At 44.7% G+C, this 12,045-nt stretch overlaps 1 protein-coding gene across 7 annotated transcripts in view; it reads left to right on the top strand.

Annotated features, from left to right (window-relative positions):
- The first annotated feature begins 11,205 nt into the window (after window positions 1-11,205).
- Window positions 11,206-12,045, top strand: part of EVL (Enah/Vasp-like) — a 121,631-nt gene continuing 120,791 nt past the window's right edge. For 2 of the 7 annotated variants that reach the window (XM_017729076.1, XM_017729077.1), the window contains exon 1: window positions 11,737-11,941. In XM_017729076.1, the coding sequence (XP_017584565.1) occupies window positions 11,919-11,941 (23 nt within the window). In that variant the 5' untranslated portion in view covers window positions 11,737-11,918. Of the gene's footprint in view, window positions 11,475-11,736; window positions 11,942-12,045 lie in introns of those variants that run through there. The other 5 variants (XM_017729071.1, XM_017729075.1, XM_008629748.2 and 2 more) reach the window with 3 other exon arrangements.

Below are 12,045 nucleotides of genomic sequence, written 5' to 3' on the forward strand. Positions count from 1 at the left end.
AGAGCGTGAGGTCAGTACAGTCTGGCTGTGGGACTAGTACCTATCCTTCAGATTTTGCTTCCTACAAAGGCTACAAAATACCCTTCTCCCCAGGATCTTGGATCCTCTCCTCCAGCATCTTTACTGGGCTTCCCTTGACCTGTTCTTGTCATTCCTGTGCTTGTACTGACCCAACAATTTCAGCTTTTTTGCTCTGTCCAGTGCCTTTCTACTCCTGAGGAGGTGGGGAGGCAGCTGCACAGGCTGGGCTCTGTCCCCAGCCCTGCACTGCAGTGGCAGAGGTAATATTTGGCTGGTGCTGGTGTGTCTTTGGAGAAAGGGCAGGGGGAGAGGGCAGAGTGCCTGGAGCAGAAGCAACCCAAGGGTCCAGCATAATACTAACATCACTTAATATTGTGTGCATCTAATACCAGCCTGAGGTAGCAAAAAGGGCAGTGCCCATGGCAGTGGATGGGAAAGAAAGAGGAAACTTGAGAGAGCTTGAGCTATTTGCAGCCAATGTGGGGAATGCATCTAGGAATGCAGGGCTGGAAGGAGCATGTGTCAGGCCAATGTGCAGTGCTCTGAGAGAGAAATGTGAGTGAAAATGTGGAAGAATAGGGATTCTTGTCTGTGGCTAGAAACCTAGAAGGAATTTCAGGAGCAAATGGAATAATTTTTGGATAATATTTGAAGTTTTGTAATAATTTCTCATTTTATGAGTCTTGTGAATTGATTTCCAGAGCCTGGCTATTTCTGTCTTCCCTGTCAAGGTCATTGGGATGCACTGGTAGCTTCATTCATTAGAAATTAGCTAAGCTGGGATTTGACTAGGATGTTTATCTGGGGTGACCTGAACCATTTGCTTCAGGAAGTCATTCATACCCAAAAAGACAAATGTATCTCATGTTAAAGGACAGGTCATGCTCACCTGTCTTTCCCTCCAAAGATGAGGGAAGTAGGATTTGACTCATGAATAATTTAATACTTGAAGATACGAGTCAGTTGTCTGAACTCAGTTGGTGCCCAGTTCCATTTCAAACGATCTGGAGTATCCAAGTGCTGGATGTGTGGCTGGTAGCCATGACCAGAGCCCAGCTGGATGCCAGACACTGTGCACATGCTCAGACCCCTGGATTTGAACCCCGAGCAATGCTAGGCAGGATGGCAGGAGGAATATGCGATGTTTTAGCTGTGAGCACTGCTGGGAGGGAAAAGCTTTTGTTTGCTGCAGTTTGCTGTGGGGTTTGGTGTACAAATACGAGTCAGTGGAACTAAAGGCAGATCTCTGTGATTGCAAAACCCACTCCTGATTTCCCCTTCTGTCCTTTCCTGGTCCTGGTTACCTCCTTTGTGCAGTTTTGGGATGGACAAAAATGCATCCCGTTGCTTTTCCCAAGGTTATGACCTGATTGTGGGGCAGACTGGATGTGTTCTGCATGGCTTGCCTGTTAGTCTAGCCTAAGTGATGAAAAGGGCCCCTCAGCACAGGTAGGGAGGCAATTGGTGTTGTACTAAGCTTGATTCATGGTAGTGTAGGGCAATTTGTACTATTGCTCCTTACTTGGCTGTAAAAATGCTACCAGCTCTACCACAGGTAGTTAATCATGGTTGTACAGGCTAAATAGGCAGTTTTTTTAAAGAGAGAGTGAGAAAATGGGATCATTCTGTTGAGAAATGATAAGCCATGCAATTATAGGTGGGTGAGTAGTGTGCATGTGTGGCCTCCTGCTCTGCTCTCCCTCCCCAGCTGTCCTGGTTTCTTCTGGCTGAGTCTTGAACAGAAGCAGTGGATGGCCAGGGCTTATGGCTGCTGGATTAGGTCACAATAATGGTTTGATTTGTTGAAGACCTCCCTAGTTCAGACTGTGCATTGAGCAGAGGTCTGGGGACTGGCAGAGCCAAAAAGAGAATTCAGACTCCATCAGTAACTTTGCTACACAGTCCTGAAGCAAATAGTGGGGCTTTACTCGCTATTCCAGCCACCACCTCAGAAATCCTGTTTCTGTTATAGAAGATATAGGAAGACTAGGAGATGCATGGAAAATGCTGGTTATAGAACACAAAACAAAGTGCCCCAAACATGGGGTCTGTGTTAGTGTTTTGCTTTTTTATGAATTTTAGTGCTTGTCCTTTCATTAGGAAATTGAATCTCATCCCTTCTACCAGTGGAAACTGGGGAACTGATGATGTTCAGATGATGTGGGGTCCTAAATGCTGTCTGAATTCATGGATTGTGTAAAGGCTTTTGCTGTGATGCGTTTTTTGTAATTTTTATTCATTTGACCCTAACATGTAACACGCAGCTTATGTTAAAAAGGTATTTTTGTGTTAGTTTTGACACATCCTTTAATTAAAGAGTCCAGCCTAATACTGTTTCACTGAAAAAGCCAGTGGACCCTCTCCAACATGTCTGGCAGGAGCAGCAAAAAGCAGGAACTGTGATATTTCTCAGCTTCTTAAACAAAAACAAACCAAAACCCCACAGTTTTTCAATCTTCAGTCTTTCTTTATGTGAAGAACAAGTGAGGGATAGAAACATGATATTCAAAACAATACTTTGCAACATAAGTTTCCTGCTTTGGTTTTGATTTGCCATAGAATATCATAAAACATTTCCCCTTGCTAGGTCTGGCTCAAAAATACTGGTTCTTACTGGATGCTCTGAGAAGAGATTGGTGAGGTTGGCACATATCCATTGACCCTCTGCAGAGGTCAGCATGGCCAAGCATTTCAGAGAAAGACCCCCCTGAGGTGTCTCCTGGGTTGCAGAATATACTTGTGGCCACCCCTAACTTTCCTCCAGCCTTAAAGGAAGACGGTAGCATGAAGTCTCAACATTGTGGACTAACTGTGTCAGTGGTTCTCGTTAAAGATGATGTACAGTCTTCCTCTCCTATGTGTGCTTTCCTTAGGGAGCAAGCATTGTCAGTAAGTAAATTCCACATGAGGAATCACAAAAGGGAAGGGGTTGTGGGAATGACCTGATGTTGCTTGTGGAACATCTGCTGTAGCAGCCAGACACACTTCGGGAGCAAACTGTTCTGTGCCCAAGGGATGGGAAGGTCCTGCTCACAGAACCACAGAGTTGTGGAGGTTGGCAAGAACATCTGGAGATCAGAGTCCAACACCTGCTCAGGACCTTGTCCCATTGAGTTTTGAATATCTCCCAAGATGGTGATGCCAAACTTTCTAGGCAACCTGTGCCAATGTTTGAGCACTCATGGTAGAAAAGTTTCTTCTTATTTCTGAATTGAATTCCCTGTATTTCAGAATTTGTACCTGTTCCCTCTTGTCCCATCACCTCTGAGAAGAGTCTGACTGTCTTCTTTACTCCCCCATTGTGTATTTTTACACAGTGGTGAATGTGTCTATAATGATGTTATGTCAAAAGCCCTGCTGGAGTCAAGACTTGTCCATGCAGAGCAGGCCAGAACCTGGCTGGTGTGACAATGGTGTCACCCTCCTCTGGGTAGAAGCACAGCTCCAGTGGCACCACACACTGGCAACTCCCTCCTGCCAGCAAGGTCATTTGGGTTAGTGTGTAAAAGTGCTAATGAGTGGTAGGCTGTAATGAAGCCTTGGAGGAATCAGAACTTCATGTGTTCTCATGGGAGTGAAGAAATGTTGTTCTGAATTGCCACAGCTTAGATCTGGTGCTGCTGTCAGAAGCCGTTTTCTGAACAAAGAATTCCACAGTGTGTGAATGATTCCTGCATACATTTAGTATAACATCTTTTGCATCAGTTGCAAGGGAAAGAAAAACTTGTGGGTGTTTTTTTTGTAGGAAGAAGAGGGAGAATACATGCTAATGTGATAGCAATGCAGCTCAGTTTTGGCAGATCCCCAATCAACAGCACCTTACACTGGATAACCCCCACATGTAGCAGCCTTCCAGTACCTAAAGGAGAGCTGGAGAAAGACTTCTTACAAGGGCTTTTAGTGATAGGCCAAGGGGAATGGCTTCAAACTGAAAGAGGGGATGTTTAGATTAGATATTAGGAAGAAATTCTTTACTGTGAGGATGGTGAGGCCCTGGCACAGGTTGCCCAGAGAAGCTGTGGCTGCCCCATCCCTGGAAGTGTTCAAGGCCAGGCTGGATGGGTCTTGGAAGAACCTGGTCTAGTGGAAGGTGTCCCCACCCCTTGCACATGTTGGAATGAGATGATATTAAGGTCCCCCCCCACCCCAGACCATTCTATAATTCTGTGTTCCAGGTGAAATTCCAGGCCTTGCTCCAATCTGAGCTTTCACATTATGCACATGTAAAATCCCTGTAAGCCAATAGGTCCAAAGACCTGGGTGCTGTGATCTTGTGCTGCAAGGAGCTTGCTCAACAGATAGGTCAGCCATGGAGTTTTATCAACTGCAGTGAGGTACCTTTGGCTAAGAAGCAGAGCTATAAAACTTAGCCTTCATTTTTCTCTTGTCTACATCCTACCATCTAACTAGAGAGTGCAGAGGTGTAAGTGTTACAACCCACCCTAGAAGGCAAGGGTAACCCAGGCTCTTGTTAATAGATCCCTTGGGGCAGATTAGAGGGAAAGGACACTGAATGATCAGTGTTTGTAAATACACACATGCAGGGTTCATTGTAGAACAATTTGGTTGCACAGGAAAACAGGTATGTAGCCACTTTGGCTGTTGTTATCTATAGCAATATGGCAATATGAAAGCATAAAAGTATCACTTAAGAAAATGTATAAGAAAAAGAAAGGATAAGAGTAGAAAGATCTCACCACCCACAGGTCTCACACTGAGGCTTGGTTGTTTTATTTTTGATGTTTGTTGGTCAAAGGGATGGTTGTAGACTGATTCCATCAGGTGATGGTGGTAATCCCAAATAGGCAGCAGAGAAAAATCCCCAACACCCCCCTATGGGGTTTATATTGACTCAGGTTTAGGTAGGAACGCCCAGGTACCTCCCTTGGGGCGGGAACTTTAAACGGATGATGTAATGTTGTGGATCATGGGACACTGCGGGAGTATTTGACACTTTCTGAGATGATACATGCCTGTTACATCAGTGGTTGAGTCCGTTATAGCCCATTATGGCCCATGAGCAGAGATTAAAACCTTCAGGCCACGGTACTGCCCGGCAGGGGAGTTATCACAGCTGAGTTCACTGGAGTAAGAACAAGGAGACACAATCCTCCTGGCGGGGTTTGCCTCCTTCCTTACCTCGCTCAACACCAGCTGTAGCCTGCAGGGCTGTGCTCACCCCCTGCACCTGGACTTTCCCCCTGAATGTCTGGGCCATCAGCATTCCAGTTTCTCTTCCAGTACCACTTGTGGATACATTCCTCTCCCCAGACCTGGGATGATTTGACAATAATATCCCCATTATAGTATCACATGTTCCTGTCACAGTCCAAATTCCAGTTGATAGGTATATCAGCTGGAGGTGTGGGCTTCAGGGGTGGTTGCAGGTGGACAGCTGTTGCTTTGCAATTTGCTCCAGTGGGCAAAAGCCCTTCTATGATCTTGGAAATGTTTAAGCCACTAACTGTTTCAGTCTCTCACAATGAGAAGACCCAATTGTTACTAGGAATGCTCTTCTAATGTTTACCAGAGAAAATGTCTAGTAGACACTGATATTTTCCATGCAGAGTAACTTCTGTCTTGCCAGTATACTTGATAATGAATCCCAAATTCAGGCAATAATGTGCCCATTTGTGTGGGGGAAGTTGCTTGGTTCATGGTGGCTGCTACTTTTGCCTGCAAGCATGCCACTGTACAGTTGTCTTCCTTGGAGATGACAAGAAGCCAGGGTGTTTGTGGTGGTATGTGTACTTGTATTCATGTCTGAAGTACACAGGTGTGTTTGTTGAGATGTGATGTATACACCCTGCATGAGCATCCAAATGTTTTATTTTGAAGTGCCTTTTAGTGGATGACCATGGCTTATTCAGACTCTATTTTCAGTTCCACTGATATTTCATTTGATAGTGCTGATAATGCTGGTCGAGTTTTAGCCTCTCACTTCCCCTTTTTCCCCACTTAATCCCTCATAACTTGGCAAAAGTCAAATTGACTATTTTCAGCTGGCTTTAAGGAAGTTTCCAACATACATTTATTTTCTCTGATAGTGTCTTCTGTGTTACTCTCTGTTTTTGTACAGATGCTAATCAGCAAAGATGTAGCAGGTGTAAGACACTTTGGCTGTCAGGTGAATATTGAGGCAGTGTAATTCATTATTACAAAGTGGACTTCTGTCTGCAGCATGATTCAAATTTTTCTGTGCTGAACTGAATAAAAAGGTTGATAATTGTTTATCTAGGAGAAATAATACATTACTGCCTTGCACTTCAAATTTGTATAGCCTTGTCCCTTTCCTTGGAAGGGATTTTTTTGTTTGTTTTTAATCAGTAGGGTCATAGAATGGTTTGGGTTGGAAGGGACCTTACAGGCTATCTAGTTCCTATCCCCCTGCCATGGACCTTCCACTAGTCCAGGTTGCTCAATGCCCCATCCAGCCTGGGCTTCAACACCTCCAGGGATGGGGCATCCACAGTTTCTCTGGGCAACCTGTGCCAGGGCCTCACCACCCTCACAGTAAAGAATTTCTTCCTAATACCTATTCTTAACTGACCTTTCAGTTTGAAGCTGTTGTCCCATGTTGTGTCACTACATTTCGTGTGATTTAAAATGTTTTCTCATAAACAGGAAGGAATACCCAAATCTTGGTCATATTGACCAACATTTGCAACCTATACAGACTGAATTAGTTTTTGGATGTTTGGCAGTTTGACCATATTTCTTCTTTTGCTAATTTGAATTTATCTCATATATCCATGTCTGTTGTTTATGTAAACTGCTTTTCCATTTTCAGCTTTCTATGGCAGTCAGCACCATGCACTCCTACACTTGACTGCATATTTCAGGCACTGTTGCAGTGATCAATAACTTAATAATCCGTATGGAGCTTTTAGTTTTCACCCCGACTGGCTCAGTTCTGTTGGATTGCTAGTTGTGACTTGGTGCTATCCCCAAGGGCTGATAGAAAATCAGTAAGAACCCCATTCTCTCTGGTTCACTCCAGTGCATCTTCCCTAAAGCACTAGAATAAGGCAGATGAGGCTGTATTTGGAAAAACATCCCCTCTCAGCCCTGTGAGTTGCTGTGCATTCATCTGCACCTGGTACAGGGTATCTGTTCATGAAATTGGTATGTGATACTCCCAGTATGATAAGAGTAAAGCCCTGGGAGAAGAATGTGGGGAAGGCATCAGCCATCCTGTGATCAGGAATCTCAAGCTCTGAGATTTGCAAAGCATGCAGCATACTTGGGCCAAAGTTGAGAGGGAAAAAATTGATTTTTTCTGTGCAAGTATTCATGTGCTGTGATAATTCCAAGCTATATAAATGAGATAGGATTTTTTTGGTGAAGGTTGACATCAGAGAGCCAAACTTTCATGGTCAAGCTGAAAAGTGGAGAGTGAAAGGAGAAGCCTGAAATGTGTTGGATTATTCCTGTGCATCAAAATTCACATTGTATTTTAAGGCAACATGTAACAGAAATCCCGTTGATAAAAGGAGGGAAAAGATGTTCCTTTTTGCCCCACCCATCCTTCCCTTTAAGAGCTGAAGCTTTGAGTGAGTACTCCAATAGTGAATACATCGTTGTTCAGTAAACTTAAGGGCACTGCAATTATTTTCACAATTTCCCCAGAACCTGAACAAACTAAGGTAGCCACTCCTTTCCTGTTTCAATAAACATTTTAAATCTTATTTTCTTCAGCCCAAGAAAGATTTTTGAGCTTGGAGACAATCCTGTTGAAAGCAGATTTTTCAGCATATTCTGGGATGCTGCCTGTGATTGCCACATTCTCCACTGTGCAGAAATGTTGGAGCTGCAGTGAATGAACACTCATTAGATATGCTCTCTTTGGCTCATTTCCCTTCTCCTTTCTGTTTTCTTCCTCATGAATTGAAGTGAATGCTGAATTTTTCAGCACAGGGGGTTTTTTAGAGTGGTCTGAATATCACTTCAACATAATGATAATGCAGGCTTAATGACAGAAGTCCACTGTGTTAGTGGCTTTCTTCCTTTCTTGAGCAAGGGAATAAGTAGTTACCTCATTAAAATATCTCAGTCTGTTTGTGATCGGATAATGTCACCAAGCATCTGGCAAAGGCTTTGGTGGAATTTCAGGTCAAGAGGACAAATACTGATCCACTGATATACTGAACAACAATAATGCAAGATGCTACACTTGAGGAAACCAGGCTCTTAGCAGAGTATCAGCACAAGGCCCTTGGATGCCAGGGAAATACTAGATAAAGCCGGAAATTTCACCACTACCCTCTGCCTAGTTGTGGTTTGTCATATTTCCAGGCTTTTTTTGCATCCTTTGCTTTTCTGACAAGCTTTCATCAAGGATAACCACTTCTATTACAGTCTCACTTGTTTGTTAGAGCCCAGCATTAAAATTGCAAATTGTTTCCCAAAAGCTACTGATTGTCTTCAGTGGGAGGGACACTCAATGTCACATCTTTTTGGCCTCTGATCAGAAGGTGGGGTCTGGGTCCCACAGTTCCCATTACATTAATTGTCCCACCCAATATTTAGTACATTTTTCTTTCATGTGACATAATTTCAATTTTTGGTAAAGTGTGGAACATTTGTCATCAAAGGTCTGGACTGGTTATACTGGCAGGCAGGGAATAAACAACTTCTTGTACAAAATTTCATTGATGGTTGTGGTTTCTGACATAATTTCCATCTGCTTCTCAAGACCTTCAGTCTGGCTCAGGGCATAAGAAGTTACAGTCTTTGCTAAAAAGTTGTAAGCAGGTATTGTAGCCTTGCATTTATTTATGTGTTTGGCCATTGCATGTGTTCATGTGACTTTGTGAAGCCCCTGTGAGTTCTGTTTGGTAAAATTTCATGCTGAGCCTCATTCATGCCTACAGTAGGACATGATGGTCTCAGATCTTACTGTTGAATATGGGAATCCTAGTAATTGATTAACCAGAGTTGAGACTATTGGTTGTCTCACAAGACAGAAGTTCTGCTGTTTCTGTCTGTAATGCTATCAGCTGTTGTGAAAGTGCTGGCCAAGAAAAAAATTTGAACTGTTATCCTAATGAAACCTTTCAACAGCTGACCTCTGCTATATATGAAAACTTTCTGGAGGATGTTTGCTTTTCTAGTCCTTCACAGTGAAGTCATTGATGACAGAAGCCTTGACTTGAACAGCTGACTATTTATTTGCATAGTGGCTGTTGTGAAATTGCAGAAATTGGAAGACCAGACAGTGATTTTGTCAACTTTGTTTCAAGAAGAATGCTTAGGGGAAGCAGTATGTTGGCTCTTAATTCTGTAGAAAGGCTTTATTTTACATTACAGCATGAAAAAGAAACACTTTTCAAGTGAAAACCAGCCCTCTTCCACTTGATTGAAGTTAGAGGAAGATTGGGGTGAGCAAGAAAACAGAAGTTCAGAATTCCATCCTTCCCCCATGAGGGATCTTGGCTAGCTCTGGAGGTATAAAACTATCTCCTACAAAGTCAGTAGCAGAACAGTTGCTTGCAAGGAGAGCCTCTCCTGTGCCCAGCTGCTTGAGTGCTGTATACAGTGAGCATACTTGTAGTGAATTTCAGCCTAAATATGGAAGGCAGCTTCTCTTGATGGTTGCATTGTTCTCCTCTCTGCCAATTTTAATCTTTTATTAGGCTGTAGCCAGAAGCACCTACCTCGCAGTCCTTCTCTTGCTGGATGCTTGTGGAAGAATTAATTTCTGTCAGATGGTGTGACTGCATGTGTTTTAGTGCTCCTACAGCGTGCCTTTATTGTCACTTAACACTATCACATTTGTTTAAAGGAAATAAAATGAAACCCAAGGTCACTACTACATTAAAAACACCATGTCTCAAATAAATGTGGATTTTTTTTTTGTTTCCAGTGCTGGGGTTTTTTGCCATGAGTGCCTTTTCCTTTCATTCCAGCCCTTTCTGCCTATATTTTTCAGAGTCATGAGATCAGATGCCACAGTTACCGTGGCCTGTCCGCAATCACTGTGTTTAGGAGACGTGGCAGTCTGTACACTTTGGATGCTTTTCCAGCCTCCAAATCCTGCAGCTCAGTGGGACACCCATTGCCCTAGAGCACAGTGAACCTCAGGAGCTGTAGTTGGGTTTGGACACTTAGGACTCCAGCCAAAATCCTCCATGTGTTTCCTTGTGCTAGAAACCAGCCCTAGCAGTAAAAGAGGCAAACCAAGGTGGGGAGCAGCCCCAGAGGTAACTTTGAATTTCCTGTCTTCCTGTGGTTTTCCCAGGCAGCAAGTTCTCCCACTGCCCCATTCTCTCTCCTTCCCAGGGTTGGGGTTGATTTCCCAGGATTTGAATCTCCCTCATTTCCAGCAGTCCTCACCTTTCACCTGCTCTCCAGCCAGCAGGCGAGTGGCAGAGCCTGTCCCCCCTCTGGCCAGTGCTGGCACCCCTGGGTGTCCCCACACTGTTGTGGCTGATGCTGAGGCTGCTCTGGGGTGTGCAAAGCCCCAGGGTAAAACCTCCCCCTGGCCCTCCCCATCATGCTGCCGAGTTTGTCTGCCTGGGCAAAGCCTCTCCAGTCTCTCCGGCAGCTAACACCCATACAATCCCAAGCATCCCTGGTGATGGGAGTCATCCAGCCTGTGATTCTTGCACATCCAGAATTTCCAAGGGATTTGCTACAGGGATGGCGAGCTCTGGCTCCTGGTGTTTGAGGTGTGTTCCCCAGCGCCGTGAGCTGTGTTTATTCAACCTCCGTGTGCATCGCTGCTGGGCCGTGTTGTTTCAGAGCAGCAGATGTGCCGTCCATTGCCAAGCTGTTCCAGGAGCTTGTCCGTGTGCTTCCACGCTCCACCGCAGTGGGACCCCCCCACCCAGAGTAGGTGCAGGCTGCACCCCTGAGCCCGGGGTGCCTTGTGGCTCCCCCAGGAGTGCGTGGCTCCCTCTCCCCGGGGAGAGCCCCGGCTCCCCGGGCGGTGCTGGGCGGCCAGCACAGGCTGCTGTGGCCGTGCCGGGGAAGTTGTCCCCGTGTGTCGCCCCTGGGGTGCGCAGCGGACGCTCTGCCCCCTGCGCTGGCTGCGCTGTTGCCGTGGAGATTGCGTGCGCTGTTGCTAGGCAGCTGAAGCATCCTCGCCTGCACACTGCAATGCCACGAAATGCTCAACTTTCCTCATGCCTATCTCCCTTCTGTGATCTCGCAGATATGACTCCTTTGGCTCTTATCCCGCTTCATTCAGTTGCACTGCTGCGATTGCTTGGTGTTAACCCTGTAAACCCTAAAAAAGCCCGCGTGGCACTGCAAATAGGGTTTATGGCGATGAGTTCAGGGCCGAAGGAGTTAAAGTGGTTGGGGATAGACTACAGAGGAAATGATTTCTAGCAGATAAACTACTTTAAATGTTCTGGCATTCATGGAAGGGGAGGTTTGTGGATGCAGTCTTTTGTTCCATCACTGATGGTTTAGATGAATAAAAACACAGACTAAAATATCACTACAAGGTAAGAAAACCAGCTTGAATGGGCCTAATTAATCTCTTGGGTTACGATATATATTTAGTTTTTTAGTGACCTCTGCTTGTGCTTGCTGATTTTGATGGAGCATGTGAATGATAATTTAGCTGTGAAGCCTGTCGTGTACCATATTTGATTATTTGGCTTGAATAATAAAGATATCAGCCTGTATTCTTGGAGTATACTGCATTAATCAGACTTGCAGGAATGATCACATGGTACTCTATCGCCTTTTCCTGTTAGCTGCTGCTTGTCAGCAGCTGGCTGAGCTGTAGGCTGCAGGCCAGTATCTGCATACCCTTTCTCCTCAGAATATTTCAAATATACTGTCTCGTCATTATGCATTTTGCTGCAGTTTGACAAACTAAATGGTCCTCCTGCACGTTAAGAAGATTATTTTAAATTTCAGAGCATTTGTGTAGTTGCTAGGCCATGTATGCATTTGAAGAATTCAGGTAGGCTCTCTGTTTTATACATCAGTGTGCTTGGTTTTTGTTCTCACAAGGTTTTTGCTGTGTAATGTCAGTCAGCTCTACAGCTAGTTTCTTCAATGTGCAGA

Source organism: Corvus brachyrhynchos, unplaced genomic scaffold (genome assembly GCF_000691975.1).
Source record: "Corvus brachyrhynchos isolate BGI_N302 unplaced genomic scaffold, ASM69197v1 scaffold1, whole genome shotgun sequence".
Taxonomy (NCBI): domain Eukaryota; kingdom Metazoa; phylum Chordata; class Aves; order Passeriformes; family Corvidae; genus Corvus; species Corvus brachyrhynchos.